Genomic DNA, 17821 nt, shown 5'->3' on the forward strand with positions numbered 1-17821 from the left:
CTATTCTCAGACGGTTAATCGATTTACACAGCTGGACGCCTACCCCCTTCCGGGGATGGACGCCCTGGTTCGACAGGTTGCCCAGTACTCAGTCTATAGCACTCTCGATCTTCGTAGTGCGTATCATCAGATCCCCATCTCCGGGGCTGACCGCATCTATACCGCCTTTGAATCGGGTCAAAGGTTATACCAGTTCACCCGATTACCTTTTGTGGTGACGAACGGGGTCGCCTGTTTTCAGAGGGCTATGGATGACCTCATCACTAAAGAGAACTTGACCGATGTCTTTGTATATCTGGACAATCTTACGGTTTGCGGGCATGACCAGGGGCATCATGATGCGAATCTGAAGCGCTTCCTTGAGGTCGCGCAGAGGTATCGCCTAACCATGAATGAGGCCAAGTGTCGCTACTCTATGCGCAAGATAGATCTCCTGGGGTACACCGTGACCCACGGCTCTGTTGCTCCGGATAAGGAGCGTCTGCGACCTTTGCTCGATATGGCCCCTCCTGGCGATCGAGCTTCGCTGAAGCGTGCTCTCGGGCTGTTCGCCCATTATTCCAAGTGGGTGCAAAATTTCTCCGCGAAACTCCGCCCACTTGTGGCCTGCGAAGCGTTCCCCATGAACCCTGCCGCTTTGGCTGCCTTTCGGGGCCTAAAGGCCGACATCGCTGACGCCGCTGTGGCAACGATCGACGAGAGCAAATCTTTCGTCTTAGAGAGTGATGCCTCGGATCATGCGATAGCGGCGACTCTCTCCGGACGGAAGTACACCGGACGGACAGACAAACGCTGTTCCAGACGGCATTGCCTTATGGGCTACACTATATAAATCGCACCCGTGTCCAAAGGAAGCTTTACAGTTCGGCAGTAGGTGTGCAATCCATGCTAGTTACAGGACTTCCAGATGCTGACAACTTTAGAACCCTTTATAAACCTTTATAATTAAACAGTGGGTTAGATAGGTTCTTCTTCATATTTAACAGACGGATGGACAGAACGAAGGAAGAACAAACTCGTTCTGCTTTTGATTCCCTAGTTCGTGGTAAAAATATTTTCAGAAAATTTTCAACACCTTTTGCTCAAGGTCATCTGCCATCAGCTTGGAAATCAGCCAACATTACTGCTTTACACAAAAAAGGTGCAAAAACAGATCCTTGCAACTACAGACCAATCGGCCTGCTCCCAATTATCAGCAAAGTCATGGAATCCATCATTGCTTCGGATATCAAATCCTTCCTCTTCTATAATGGCTTGATCTCTGATCATCAATTTGGATTCAGACCAGGTTATTCTACTCTGGGCATGTTGCTTCTGCTGTCTCAACAATGGATGGAGGTCCTCAATGCCAAATAGGAAATCAGAGCCGTTTCCCTTGACATATCACCTGCCTTTGAAACGGTCTGGCACCTCGCTCTGCTCACCAAACTATCCTCCTATGGTATCCATGGAAATCTCCACGCATGGCTTGTGGACTTCCTCTCTGGTCATAGTCAACATGTGGCCCTGAATGGGTTTCTCTCATCTCCCCTTCCTGTTCTGGCTGGAGTTCCCCAAGGTAGTGTTCTGGGCCCTGTGCTATTTCTGGTCTTCATCAATGATCTCTCCGACTCTCTGGAAAATCCTCTCTATCTCTTTGCTGATGACTCCACTCTCTGCTCCATACCTCATCCCTCAGATTGGCAGTCTGCAGCCTCCTCACGGTCTCCAGATCTGGACAAAATCACAGATTAGTAAAACAAGTGGAACATGCCTTTCAATCCTGACAAATCTCACACTCACTTTGTCTCTCCGAAAAGACCGACTGGAAAACCCTCCCATCCACTTTCTCAACAACCTCTCCAGGAAGTTCTGTCGCTCAAGCTTTTGGGTCTCACTATCTGCCATGATCTTTCCTGGGAAAACGATATTTCCAAGCTGGCCTCCAAAGCCAGACACCGACTGGGCATCCTCCGTCGCGCGAAGTCCTTCCGTGGCACACCTGAGCTCCTCACCACACACAAGGCTTTAATCCGCAGCTCAATGGTATACTGTTCCCCCCTCTGGGCTGGTGCTCCTGCCTCACACCTAGCTCGGCTTCACGCTGTTGAAACCAAAGCTTTCAGAATCATTGGAATCTCCCGCGACGAAGCTAACTGAGGGCCTTTCACTTACTCACCGCAGGCAGGTTGGTGGACTTTGTCTTCTACCGATTCCTCTCCGGCCGAGCTCCCCCAGCTCTGTCTGTGCTCTGTCCCCCAAATATTCCGACAGGTCACACAAGATCTGCCAGCAACCCTCTTCTGGTCAAACTGCCGCAATCTAGACTCTCTGCTCACCTTCACTCATGCATTCCTCTTTTCTCCCGCCTCTAGAACAAACTCCCTTACTCTCTTCAATCCCACTCCTCCTTCCAAGTCTTTAAAACAGCTGTTCACCACCATCAATCATCTTTCCCCATCCAAAACCTTTATCTTTTCTACCCCTGTTAATTCACCCCAGATCCACTTTTTTGAAATACCAACTTCTTTCCTTGAAGCCAAAGCAGTGTCCATGTGTTCTGTACCTCTCCCACCCCATCCCCCCATGTGGTGTTGTTTTCTTGTTATTTTTTCTTGTACAAGTTGTGCCGCTGCAAAGTTCACGATGTCGAGTTCCTTTAATCGGGATGATTTTGGTACCAATCTCTTGAGTGCTTTGTTCGTTCTCCCAAGCAGAATTTTTATCCATAGGTCGTTTCCTATCTTGTATAGTTGTGGTCTTTCCCCGAATGGTGTCACTCTCATCTCCACCATTTTGTTTGCCAGCTCTTCTTCCAATCTTCACTGGTCTTCATCATCTCTCCTTCACCTTTGTTCCCCTCTGTTCTTCTGCCTGTTGTCATCTGCTATTCTCGTTTTCATCTCCTGCGACTGTGTAGGTGTTTTCACTCGGTCCACAACTGGACGTCGAGTCTGTTCCCCCTCCCCATTATGGTTTGTCTGTGTCTCCTCTCCCGGTCTCACCTAGTCTTTGCCGCTGGGTCCCCAGTGATACTCCACATTCCAAATCCTTGCTTCATCGTGCAGCCCTTTCCCACAATCCATTGTGGCCTCTTTCCCACCATCCCTCTCTCCACCCCCTGGCGAGCAGTCAGCTCCCATCCTTCTCACATTTTCTTCTGCTTGGGTTCTGGCCTTGACGTTTATCTCTTATTTTATTTTTATTTCAGAATTTACCTGCCGTTGACGCAACTCTTTCAAATTTGTTGGATGGCACCATCACTGCTCTGGTGGCAATCTGGTCTTCTTCAGCTAGTCCATGAATCTAGCTCCCCTACCAGCCATCCCCCACTCTGCATGTCTTGAATAGACTTTACAGTCGTAAATGGCCTCCTTCTCCTCTATGTTCCAACGTTCGTTTCTGAGGTTCCTTTTGTTGAGCTTCATTTTTGAGACAGGTAGCACTCCACAGCCTCTTGGCTTTGTGCAAATCCTGGTCCCCTTATAAGTTGGTCTTCTCACTTGAGGAGGTGCGGTGGGGGTTTCATTCTTTGCAGCGAGCATTCTGCCTGCTCAGTGCCACCATACAGACTAAATATAAGGGTCTGTGCCACATAATTCATTTTATTTTCCTTCATTTCCAACACGTTTCATTTGTCGAAGACTTTTCCCTTTCCCCGGCCCTTCCCCATTTTCTCCCAGGCACATCGGCAATTTCTCACTCACCCAGCTCCGTTTCAGATTTTTCCCCTTCCACTCCCCTTCCTTCACCATGCCTTCGTCTATCGGGAGAAGTTTCTCACCTCAGAAATTATGTTCATCTGAGGCCGAGACATGCAGGTAGCATGTCCGATACGCGATCAACGGTAAGGGCTCCAGGCCCATTTCACCCATCGGTGAAGCATTTTTCCATGCCCTTCTGAGCTTCTCCCTCCCTGTCAATTCTTTGTCATATCCTACTGAGATACGTACTGCCTGAGAGCATCATCTGCAGAGCACGCAGGTCTTCATTTCACATTTGCCTCCTGTCGGGCTTTGTATCCGCTCCTTGACCATCCTCACTGTTCAGCTCAAATTACCAGCCACGTCGTCCTCAACTCTCCCATCGACTGCCAGGGCTCCACACATTCCCCCGTTGACACAGCTTCGGAGCGTCGACTCAGGGACACGTAGGCCTTCCATGGACTCGCGCTTCATATCTGGCCCCATCTGCACTTCCCAGTGAGAGTCTCTCCTTCCCATTCACACCACCAGCTCCCTCTCTCCTCTGCCCCATCGCCAGGGTCATGACTTTGGGGTCACCATCAGCGGGTACAAGCGGTGAGCCCAAGAGAGATGGCGTGATGAGGATATTACATGCTGGCTTTTTCGACGCCATCTTGTGTGAGTGAGTGAGTGAGTGAGTGTGTGTGTGTGCGAGAACAACATGCAAAAAAAAAAAAAAAAAAAAAAATCACTAACGTCTTCAAAATCATTTGCACAAAACTAATCAGTTCAGTTACGAAAATACTGTTTACATTTAGTGTGACACCGACAATGTTAAAATGCACTCACCAACACCCAAAATGCGACAGTTGTATTTAACAGCTTCGGATGCAACTTCCACGCATGCATTTAGTAAAACCTTGATGCGTTCCTCGTACGTCCGGGGATTTGAATACACACATTTGGTAACTATTTCTCCCTGTGAAGGCAAAAAACAGGAAAATATTTTTTTCCCCATTTGTTGATTAGATAAATATTTTAACGCATTCTCAACAGGAACTTTGAGGTCAAGTATATTTTAAATGGTGTACACATTATCATGGTTCTGTATTAATAGAATAGCTTTTTCTTTCTCTCGTTCAACTTTGAAAATACTAATATATATATATATATAATATTAATAAACAAACAAGACGACGTCATGCGGAGCACGATACTTGCAAAATCTGCCCCCACCCCCAAGAAAAAAAAAATTCCATTGATACAGGAAATTGTCCATTTCATCAAGATTAAAATTGACAATCTTGATCAAAGCTCAGGTCAACAGGAAGAAAAGTGAGGATTTTTCAGATGAAAAATGATTTTGGAAGGTTGACCTTGAGTTGACCTTTGACCTTTTGACCTCAAAAATAGTTAGTTTCCCTATTTAGTGACAATGTGCAAATATGCTGTTCAATTTTCAAGTCAATCGGATGAAAACTGAAGATTTTAAAAACTTGGCCTATGTTGACCTTTTGGTCCATGTTGACCTCAAAAATAGTTGGTGGTTGAATTCAGTGACCATATATGTAAACCCTCTTAGAACTTCAAGTTAATCAAATGAAAATTGGTGATTTTAGAAATTCGGCCTATGTTTACCTAAAATATAATTTGTGGTCGAATTCAGTGACCAGATATGCACATCCTCTTCAAATTTCAAGTTAATTGGATGAAAATTGAGGATTTTAGAAATTTGGCCTATGTTGACCTCAAATATATATATATATATACATATTGCTACGGTTTTGAGATTTGTCCAATGAGCTTCATAAAGGTTAAAGGTTTGCCCCCCATAGATAGTCACACGTGCAACATGTAGCCTCATTTGTAGTACAGTTATGTCTTAGTATATGTGAGAGTAGGCCCTTTCCAGTGTTAATCCTGCGTTGTGTAAAGACAGGAGAATAGGTCCTACTTCGGCAAACCATTCCACCTCTGTGGACGCAATCCAGTTTGTTAAGCATTGGTTGTTCATTAGTCGAGCTAACACGAGGTAGGCCTAAAAAGGTGGGGGCGGCTTCGAGGTCGGGAGCGGCAGAGGCGATGACGGTAAGCATGAGCCGCCAATCAGGGCTCAGAGGTGGTTGTGTCAGAGGGCGTGGTGAGAAGAGTCTGGTGAGTTCCAGAAGGCTCGCGGGGCGGGGCTTTTTAACCCGATGCGCAAAGCCCTCAACAGGACTGGCAGAGGAGAGAGAGGACACGCAGGAAGAGGACTTGCATCACTCACACTGTACGAACTTTACTATCGCTAAAGATACGTGGGTGCAGCCAGGGCGTTTATAACTTACACATTCCAGCCAAGCGAGTGAACGAAGCTGCGTAACCGCCCTTTGCCATAAAAGCCCTCCCTGCCGTTCGCCCCGATATACCGCCTGTGCTCGAGAGACGCGCTACGTGGCCTTGTCCTCGCCTGCTTGCCATCATCGCGGGACGTGCTGTGACCGAGGAGAGCCGGACGGGGCCGTTCCTGGACGAACAAGCCGGCGCGTTTGGCCTGAACATCAACCTGCCCATCTCCAATCCACGTGTGAGTGTGTCAGACGGGCCCGTTGTCTTTGGGAATTAAGAGTAAGACTGTGTAAGGATTTCCGTGTGGTAATAATTATTAAACCTATTTGTTCTTCCTTTCTTCTGAATTCGATCGTTCCCGTGATTTCTCCATTGACCAAGCGTGGCACGAATAAGATCGCTCCAATCGGGTTCCACTATCTCTAACTGCACGGATCACGTGTACGCAAACCGCTCGGCGTATTCCAACCACACGTGGTTCGTGCGAGGCTTGTTTCCTCGCTTCCAGGGCAGCGCGAGTACTTAGGTACGAGCGAGAATTTGGTCCCGAAACCCTATTTTGCGCTGTCCGGAAGGGACGCAATAGTCTCGGTTTGCACCAGGTCAGTAAAGACAAGGGGATTAATCCTCCCTTGATAAGAGGAGAAGGCCGGCGAGAGAACCGCAACAATATATATATACATATACATATATATATACATACATATACAAATACATATACATACATATACATACATATACACATACATATATAAACATACATATACATATACATACATATATATATACATACATATACAGAATTGGCATTTAATATGGAATATTTTTTTTGTGGGGGTGAACTTACTTTTCAAGTTGACTTAGAACCAAAAGTTCATTGGAATTATGTTGAAATTATTCTAGATTTTGTTAATGGAGCCTTTAAAAGAAACAAAAACCACATTTGACATTTTGAAGCAAATAAATTGATCATTGAAAGTGATGTAAACTGATATTGAACTCAATTCACAGACAGTACTGTGTTAAACTTCTGTACGTTTTCCAGAAGCATTTATTTATTTTGCACATTAGCCAAATTTTTTATAACAAAAACAAAAGTTAAATTACGACTACGATTACGGACAGTAAAATTACAGTTCAGTACGTCGTGCAATCCCCACGAGCATTCAGGAGAGCACGTACACGTTGAGGAATGCAGTTCACGAGATTTGCCAAGGCTTGGGCAGGAATCGCTTGCCATGCAGTGACAATAGCCTGCTGCAATTCACGCACAGAGGCAGGCTGCTGGTCCAAGTTGTCAATTTGACGCGTTAATTCTGCCCACAAGTTCTCTATCGGATTCATATCCGGGGACATGGCAGGCCACTCCATATGCTCTACACCACGGTCAGCAAGAAATTGTTGGATCATGCGAGCACGATGAGGCCGTGCATTGTCATCTTGGATGACAAAGTTTCCTCGAAAGGCTGCACGAGCAAATGGAAGCAACGTTTCTTCCAGAATGGCCCTGTACTTGAACTGGTTCAGGTTTCCATTCAGAACAACCAGGTCAGTTTTGCCCCCTGTATGAAAAGCATCCCAAACGGTCACCCCACCACCTCCAGCTTGGACTCTTGGCACTATACAATCTTCGTTGTAGGCTTCATGCACTTGTCAGCTCGGACATGGCCATCTTGACGATAGACCAGAAATCAAGACTCGTCACTGAAGATCACGTGATTCCAGTGTCCTGGCTGCCATTGACGGTGCTCTCTGGCCCACTGCAATCGGCGCTGGCGGTGTTGTCTTGCCAGGCGTGGCTTTCCCAGGGGACGCCTGGCACGATAGCCTGCTTGAACCAGTCGTTGGTTGACCAGCCTTCTGGATACAGGCACATTTGTCAGTTGCTGCCACTCAGCCCTAAGCCGATTAGCTGACTTGGTACGGCCATTGTGGACTAACCGGTGCAGCTGGCGATCATCCCTCCTTGTGGTTCTGCGGGGACGTCCTGGCCTCGATATTGGAGTAGGGACACCCCTCTGAGCATTTCGTTTCGGGATCTTTGACACCTGACTTTGAGTGATGCCATACTGCCGAACAATAGCATGCTGTTTCATGCCGGAATTTCGTAAAGCCACCACTCCATGACAAACAGCATTGTCGAGTTGACGGACCATCTCCAGAGGAAGCAGCAATAACTTTTGTAGACGTGCAGCAGTTGTTTTCCACTCATACAGAATGCAACAACCCTTATATACCCAATTGTGAAGCCAATCGTCAAATGTACCTGTCCGTACATTTTGTCACGCCACCTGTGATATAATCCTGTTGTTGACTTCTTGCTGCGACAGACAATCAGTGACATGGTTCTTTAAAAAAAGAAATCACCGAAGCGTAAAAGAAACTCACCAGATTGATATACTGAGTTCAGAAACAAAACCCAAGTCAAGAAAAAAAAAAAACTTCCATATTAAATGCCAAGTCTGTATATACATATACAGACACATACATACACATATACATACACATATATATATACACATATACACACATGTGTGTGTATATATATATATATATATATATATATATATATATATATATATATATATATATATATATATATATATATATATATATATATATATATATATATATATATATATATATATATATATATATATATATATATATATATTGTTACGGACACGGTTTTTGGATGTTATTTTACCGAGCGGTGGTGTATTTAACCGCGTCCGAACAGTTACTCCCCGATTAGAACCCGATTCCAACCGAACGTTGACTAATCGCGCTACAGATATTCAATTGGGAAACCTCTAAAGCGACCGAAAGAGAAGAAGAGAGAAGAAAGACAGAGTTTGGAGGAAGAACAGATTTATTATACACACACAAGCAATATTTTAGAGCGACCAATATTATTTACAGCAATAGATGGAAAAGAGCAGTCACACAGTGCATTGTTAACTTATTCTATTTCATTTACTTAATCCCCAAGACAAACGAGTAGGACAGGACGTTCACACTCACACGGTGGATATTGCAGGCAGGTAATGGCTCGAGGTTGATTGCTTGAGAGGAAGGCAAGGTCGGAGGCAGCAGCTTTCAACCCCTCGCGGTTTTGGCGGGAAAACCTCCGTCGCGTATCCGCGGCCGTCACGCGCTGGCTCGGCACACCTGCTCCTCTTCCTGGGGTGGAGCCGTCTCCCTCCGTTCAGCGCGTCTCTCCAACGACAGGGGATATTGCAGGCAGGTAGGTAGGGCTTGCGGTGGATTGCGCTCCTCTTCCAGGTCATCCCCCAGCGTATCTCTCAAGGCCTCTCCGTCAAGCAGTTCCTTACATTCGCTTTTATCACCTCCGGCGGAATTAAGCCGCCGGCTCCGAGGGCACGCCTACCGGGTCACTCACCGCGGTGTTGATTGGCTGTTAGGGCCGGTTCACTCCTGCCCTCTTCTGACGAGGTGGAGACACGCCTTTCTTCTCCAACCTTACCTCGTGGCCAATGGTGGTTGAAGAGAAAAACCGACCAAAATGCGGAAGGCAAATGGAAGGGAGGTTTTGGGGAAATTGGAAGGGCCTACGCTTATTTTGTTTGATACAATGCAAAGTCAATCTAGTGGAAAACACATACTTAGCCTACATGGAATAAGGAAATACACTATTTAAAAGATATATCGTGACCTGCGTGTATGTTCTATGAAATTAATTAGGAGGACGGCTGCGACCATTATTTACATTACCAGGATGTTACCATACCAAAACCATACTCTTCACATCCGTTACCCTTCCTCCAAAATTGTTACACTCCTCAAAACCCGTTACACTTCTCAAAACCCGTTACACTTCTCAAAATCGTTACACTGCACCCTCCTTTCTTCAGGCATGTCCTCGGGCCTACTAGACTTAACTGAGTGTGACATGTAGGTGTAATTCCCTCTACAATTAACCTGACCCTGAGTGTGACAATTTTAAAACACAAATAAGTATGTCCCCCTATTGCATTGCATCCTGTCTAACAGACTCAAGCCCACAGCTAACCGAATTACGGAATTATTCTGAAACTATACATTTACGGTGGGGAGCATTTTTTTTTTTTTTTTTTTTTTTTTTTTTTTTTTTTTTTTTTTTTTTTTTTTTTGTATACAATATCGAGGCTCGTGAAAGAGCGAACATTAATCACATGAACACACAGAAAGACAAACCGACACATAAAACATAACATAGGGAGCGGTAGACAAGATGGGGAGAGAGGGGGAAGGACACAAACACAACATTTGAGAGCAGGGACCGAGAGACATGGAGACATCGAGAGATCTGAGAGAGGGCGAGGGCTTTGGGGGGGGGGGGCGTGGGAAGGGGGCAGTGGGAGAGGTATAAAACATATGGACACTGCCAGGACTTCCAGGAAAGAAGTTGGAATTTCAAACAAGGTGGATCTGGGGTGAATTAGCAGGGGTAGAAAAGATCAAGGTTTTGGATGGGGGAAGATAAGAGATGGTGGTGAACAGCTGTTTTAAAGACCTGGAGGGAGGAGTGGGATTGAAGGGAGTGAGGGAGTTTGTTCCAGAGGCGGGAGAAAAGAGGAATGAAAGAGTGAAGGTGAGCGGAGAGCCGAGATTTCGGCAGTTTAACCATCAGAGGGTTGCTGGCAGATCTTGTGCGACCTGTAGGAATATTTGGGGGACAGAGCACAGAGAGAGCTGGGGGTGCAAGGCCGGAGAGGAGTCGGTAGAAGACAGAAAGACCACCTACCTGCCTGCGGTGAGTGAGTGAAAGGCCCTCAGAGATAGCTTCATCGCGGGAGATTCCAATAATTCTGAAAGCTTTGGTTTCAACAGCGTGAAGCCGGGCTAGGTGTGAGGCAGGAGCACCGGCCCATAGGGGAGAACAGCATTATTTACAATGACGTGATTTCTTATTTACAACGCAACCCAGGACCTGTGTGTTTTTTTTTCTTTTCTTTTTAGGGAACAAGAGAAAGAAATTCCTGTTGGGAGGGAGGAGACAGCACGCATTGCATCGATGCACCAGTACCAATACCACCAAAGCACCCAAAAGCACCAAAAGCACCACAAAGCACCACTCGGTGCGCAGTCACCATGGTTCATAATAAACACAACAAAACAACTGGTGGTGGTCTTCTCCTCGTCTGCTGGGCCGATGTTCTTCCTGACGTCTTCTGGCTTCATGCGGCCTATTTGGACATAATAAAAAGCACAACTTGTGTTCGTTTTTTATTATTATTTAGGGCCTCAGGGGCCAACTAAGGGTGGTCCACCTGTTTGGCATAGGTGCCACCTTACCGAGGTCCGCAAGCAAGATTCCCTGGCCACTATGGCCGGTCTCCAACAGAGGTGCTCTGCCCCAGAACCTGGGGTCCATCAAGTGGTACTTGGCCGCCGAACAGCGGTCCATAAAGTGGTACATCAACGCAATGCGTGCTGGTTCTGGGAATCTCGGGCGCACAATGGCCACCTCACGCACGCTCCCCTCGGCACCCAATGGCGCACAGGTCATGTGGGAGACAAAAGAAAGACAATTGAGCGAGGGGTAAGGTCACAAGGGTACACGTCAAACAAGGCAATGCAAGGTGAAATGCGTACGGAGGGCGAAGTGAGAAAGCTCGTCCCTACCGTACGTCACCCCCCTGTCACCTACACTACCCTTGCTCTTACCCCATATTTACAAAATCTACCCATTTACAAATTCGTCACTACTGTCACGTCTTCCCCATATTTCCCTTATACCAAATTCGTCACCACAATCCCTCTACTTCAAAATTTGCCATCATCAATTCATCATCAATCCTCAAAAGGAGGGAGAGATGGAATTACGCACAATGTCACACCCACTTCATGATGCGTCTCACAACCCAAACATTTGCACAGTAAAAAATAATCAAACATGGCATGGTGTGGAGTACCTGTCACCTCAGGTGAGTGGGTGCAGATGGTGCGAGGAGATCCTTCATCCTAACTATCCTCTAAATGACTTTAACACACTTTACACTACCCGGGGTCTTTCTCCGGCCAAACCATTGGCCCTCTTACACTATGGGTTCTAAAACCCAATTCCCATTGGCCAAACTGTGGTGCTTTTCAATTTGGGGTCTCACTCCCCCGATTCATCTCCCGGTGCCCTCGCACAATTTCTGGGCCGCGACGTGTAGCTCTCCCAACAGGTCTACCCACCTGCACACCTCCACCACTGTAGTTGCCACCCGAGCTTACCTAGCTCCTCACCCTAACCTATCTAACTGGGGGCAGCCCCTCTCCTGGCTCTGTCACCCCATGGTGCCCTCTGGCACTGGGCTACCCGGGTCCGTCCTCCGGATCCTCGGGCCCCATCCACAACAACTACTACCGGCTCCCAGAGCCCACCTGCGGCCTCACCTGGCCGACATCCTCACAGTGGTGGAGTGCCCAAACCAACTACACACACTAACAGGCTACACGCCCAGCCATTTCCACAACACTAATGCACCCATCCAAAGACCATTCTTCCACTCGCACCACAGATGCCAATATCCAACCACAATTTACCTATACCCTCTACCTAACACTTACACTACCCGCCCCGGGTATCCGTGATGGGGGTCCACTCTTCCCCCATTCACACCTTCGCACCATCCACTCCACTCCACAATTTCCACCATACTCACTCCACGACCATCCATTCCAATACTCCAGATATTCCACACTACCATTTATTCCACACAGCCACATACACCTGTTCTTCATTCACCTGTCGTTGCACACCTGTGCAATCATACCTGGTGCCACCTGCACCCTCCTTTCTTCCTGGACCATTTGGTCAACACAACACGCAATCACCACTACTCCCTCATACACTGCTCCACACACCTGTTCAGTTGCACACCTGTGCAATCACACCTGCTCCATTCTCACCTGTTCAATCCTCACACACACGGCATCATCTCAGCTAACTACTCCCCTCTGAAACTTGCGCTTCCCAGTCGTCCCTTTAAACTATTGCGCTCCCACGTCATTATCATCCATACTAATCTACCTGCGTCCCCACTACAGGTATCAGTCACTAACTAACCTTAACGTTACCTAATGTCATCTTCGAGGGCCCTATCAATATAACCTAACCCACCCGGGCTAGTTTTCACTGCCATACACCCCATAAGCTATTGCTCCTTTGCCCCCCCTGTGAGGGATGGTGGATTTGCCATCCCACCACATCGGGGGTCTCTCACTACCAATTTCGCTCGTCCAAATCCAACAATTCAAAAATTTTCCATTTACTGCCAATTCTATTCACTTTTCTAAATTTCGTTTTAAATCACTATCACTATCACCATCACCCGTCTACTTATTACATCCTCTCGGTGCGCCAATTCACATCTACAGCCCGGCTTCGTACAGCCGAGCACTGAACGCGGATTCTTTTGTGCTGGCGGCTGGATGCGTCCCGCATTCGGGGCAGGGGCGGGGGCTTACCCGGGCCGAGATCCCACGCATCACCTCGGCGTGAAGCCATCCAATGTCCCGATCTCGACCTGCCGGCACGTCTCAATAGAAAGTGGTCGCCATGACGACCCTTCCTATCGAGCTGCCCGCTCCGCCTTGTGGAGCCCGGACGCGGCCGCTCCACGCGAGGCCCAGCGTGGATCGCGCACGGCGGTCCTTTCGAACCCGCCGTGGCTCGGATCTCCGCTGGTTCTCGCGGCACGCGAAGCCCGGCACGCACCGAGGGCCCGATCCGGCTAAAAGTCGACCTAACCTTTAACCCGGTTACCGTCGACGCTTCACCTGCAGGCTTACATGCATACGCTACCTCTTTCTTGCTCATACATGCAGCCGTTCCCATTCTCCTCGTACCTTTTCTTTCACACCTCGGTACACTCACTCCGCTCACCGACTTGGTCACACACCTGACCACCGAACACTTTGGCACACATTCGTTGCTCGCACACCTCACCAATACACCGCTTCGCGCCCCCTCCTCGGTCACCTCCTCTGTGACAATCACAGGTGTGCTCTCATTCGCACACCCAACCACGTGCCTCACTACCAACTCAAATGTGCCTTCCCACACACGCTCTACCATTCCAGGTGTGCATCCTTCCATCCCAGGTGTACATCCTCGCTCACCTGTCACAACCAACTCACTCTCCTTGTCACTCTCAATACTCTCACCTCCATTCTTGACAGCGCACTCACCCTTACTTTCGACGGCACACTCTTTCCTCATGCACCCGTCCGTTACACACCTTTCTCGCGCACACTCTCCCGTTACACCCTCTGTAACACTCACCACAGGTGTACACTCTCTCGTTACTTCCTCCGTAACACTCACCACAGACGTACACTTTCTCGTTACATCCTCTGTAACACTCACCACAGGTGTACACTCTCTCGTTACATCCTCTGTAACACTCACCACAGGTGTACACTCTCTCGTTACTTCCTCCGTAACACTCACCACAGGTGTACACTCTCTCGTTACATCCTCTGTAACACTCACCACAGGTGTACACTCTCTCGTTACTTCCTCCGTAACACTCACCACACCGCGCTTCCATGTACCCCCTCGCACACGCGCTCCGACCGGCTCACTCCTGACGGCACACTCACTCCTCGGCGTGCACTTTTTCCTCACACACCCCATGGTCGGACATTCTCGCACACCTCTTTTTTCACACACCTGACCTGTCACACACTTCACCAACGGCCTTTCACGAACACCCGGATCCAAACCAATCCCCAAGCCGACTGAATCTCCCCTCACATCATGTACATTGCCACTCACCTCCGTACCTCGTCGCACCTCCTCCGCCACCTGCAAACTTTTTATTTGGTTAGTGAGCACCGCATCATGATTTGAACACAGACCTTGTACATATTCCATGACTTCCTCCTTTATCTCCCTCTTAGCTTCCCTCCGTCTCTTCTTAATTTCACTCACCCCTTCTTCCACCTCCTCTAATTTTTCCTTTACCTCTTTCAGCTCCCGGTGCGCCCCCTCGATTTCTTCCTCCATTGCTACTTTAACCGTTTCTATGTGCGTCCTTACCTCCCGGTCCTTCGTCTCCATTACTTCTGTCACCTCTTCCAACCTCTTCGTCAATCCCTCATGTACCATTTGACATTCCTTTTGTGTCGCTATTAATTCATTTTTAATGTCCTTTTGTGTTGCTTTTAAACCCCCGATGATTGCAGTGTTCTTTTCCACTTGGTCCGCTAGTTCTTTTTGTCCCACCGTCAGCTGTTCTACTCCTTTCGTCAGATCTTCTATTCCCCCCTGTAACTTTACCGTATTATTTCTCACCTCTTTCTCGATACGCTTTTCGCCTCGCTTTACCTCCTCGCGTAGCCCCGAGACCTCCTCACTCATCCCTCTTCGTATTTCCTCCATCTGGTTCCCCATCTGTTCGATTTCCCGGGCGGATTGTTCCCCCATTTCCCGCAATTTGTCCTCCATCCTATTTTCTAACCCCATTAACCCATTTTTCACCCCCTCTAACTGATTCTCTTGAGCGGCCATTCTGTTTTCTACCCCCATTAACCCATTTTTCACCCCTTCTATCCCATTGTCTAATCCCTCAAATTTCTTGTCTAACTCCTTAAAATTATTGTCTAACCCCTCAAATTTCTTGTCTAACTCCTTAAAATTATTGTCTAACCCCTCACCGGTACCCCTCGCTTCGTCCCTCATTACCCCCATTTGGTTTCCCATTACCCCCATTTGGCCCTCTAATCGCTCACTCTGAGCATCCATTTTTGCTTCTAGCCCCATATTTGCCATTAGTATGGTTGCATTAATCTGCGCCATGAGGTCCCGCACATCAATTCCCGCTATTTGCGCAGCGGGCGCGGCTACCCCGCGCTCGTGCGAGCCGCCCCTTTGTGCGTCTGATACCACGTGCGCGAGAGCGCCATCTTGCGCGTCTGACACCCCCTCAACCGCCTCCTCATTGCTCTCCTCCTCCCTTTCTTCCACATACATTTCCCCTGGTTCCTGGGTTACCCCTAACCCGTCTATCTCCCCCACCGACATCCGATCGCCTTGATTGTCCATGGCGCGATCTCAAAATTCGGGTTTTATAAAACAACACAATTTCGGCAGCTCGTAATTTTGACCAAAATTTTTTTTTTTAAATTTGGGCCTAACAAATTTAGTCCTGGGTCCGAATCCGACTCCTCGACACCAATTGTTATAGTACTAACACAATTGGTGTCCAAAATTTGGGCTAAATAAATTTAGTCCCAGGTTCGAATCCCATCTCCTGACAACCAATTGTTACGGACACGGTTTTTGGATGTTATTTTACCGAGCGGTGGTGTATTTAACCGCGTCCGAACAGTTACTCCCCGATTAGAACCCGATTCCAACCGAACGTTGACTAATCGCGCTACAGATATTCAATTGGGAAACCTCTAAAGCGACCGAAAGAGAAGAAGAGAGAAGAAAGACAGAGTTTGGAGGAAGAACAGATTTATTATACACACACAAGCAATATTTTAGAGCGACCAATATTATTTACAGCAATAGATGGAAAAGAGCAGTCACACAGTGCATTGTTAACTTATTCTATTTCATTTACTTAATCCCCAAGACAAACGAGTAGGACAGGACGTTCACACTCACACGGTGGATATTGCAGGCAGGTAATGGCTCGAGGTTGATTGCTTGAGAGGAAGGCAAGGTCGGAGGCAGCAGCTTTCAACCCCTCGCGGTTTTGGCGGGAAAACCTCCGTCGCGTATCCGCGGCCGTCACGCGCTGGCTCGGCACACCTGCTCCTCTTCCTGGGGTGGAGCCGTCTCCCTCCGTTCAGCGCGTCTCTCCAACGACAGGGGATATTGCAGGCAGGTAGGTAGGGCTTGCGGTGGATTGCGCTCCTCTTCCAGGTCATCCCCCAGCGTATCTCTCAAGGCCTCTCCGTCAAGCAGTTCCTTACATTCGCTTTTATCACCTCCGGCGGAATTAAGCCGCCGGCTCCGAGGGCACGCCTACCGGGTCACTCACCGCGGTGTTGATTGGCTGTTAGGGCCGGTTCACTCCTGCCCTCTTCTGACGAGGTGGAGACACGCCTTTCTTCTCCAACCTTACCTCGTGGCCAATGGTGGTTGAAGAGAAAAACCGACCAAAATGCGGAAGGCAAATGGAAGGGAGGTTTTGGGGAAATTGGAAGGGCCTACGCTTATTTTGTTTGATACAATGCAAAGTCAATCTAGTGGAAAACACATACTTAGCCTACATGGAATAAGGAAATACACTATTTAAAAGATATATCGTGACCTGCGTGTATGTTCTATGAAATTAATTAGGAGGACGGCTGCGACCATTATTTACATTACCAGGATGTTACCATACCAAAACCATACTCTTCACATCCGTTACCCTTCCTCCAAAATTGTTACACTCCTCAAAACCCGTTACACTTCTCAAAACCCGTTACACTTCTCAAAATCGTTACAATATATTGTTGCGGATATGGGACTTGGCCTCAATATCCGCTTGTAAATACTCCCCTATTTCCCCAATACTCCCCAACTATCCCCAATCCCCCATTCCCTAGTCCCATGGCCTGTAAATAACACTCTGTAGAACCGACCTTCCCCTTTTTCCCCCATTAAATGTCGTGCCCAGGTCCACCGCATCTCACGTAGACAACTTTCGGACATCTTGCTAGTTATTCTTAGTCTATGTCAGTTAAGGACTCGTTTCCATTAATTCTGACTCTTCGTTGCACCAGAATGTGATTATATGGCACCAGTAGTGAGTTTAGGACCTTCCCATACCTCCTCCCATCTTCTTCCCCAAACAACAACTACAACAACTACAACAACGGCGCGCGCGGGG

The 17821-nt window shown here is 47.8% G+C and overlaps 1 protein-coding gene across 2 annotated transcripts in view; it reads right to left on the reverse strand.

Annotated features, from left to right (window-relative positions):
• GNE (glucosamine (UDP-N-acetyl)-2-epimerase/N-acetylmannosamine kinase) overlaps positions 1-17821 on the reverse strand; it is a 169299-nt gene that overhangs the window by 119705 nt on the left and 31773 nt on the right. For both annotated transcript variants that reach the window (XM_078772556.1, XM_078772555.1), the window contains exon 7: positions 4515-4644. In XM_078772556.1, the coding sequence (XP_078628682.1) occupies positions 4515-4644 (130 nt within the window). The remainder of the gene's footprint in view (positions 1-4514; positions 4645-17821) is intronic.

The sequence above is a fragment of the Myxine glutinosa genome, chromosome 2, assembly GCF_964187855.1.
Source record: "Myxine glutinosa chromosome 2, kmMyxGlut1.1, whole genome shotgun sequence".
Lineage (NCBI taxonomy): Eukaryota > Metazoa > Chordata > Myxini > Myxiniformes > Myxinidae > Myxine > Myxine glutinosa.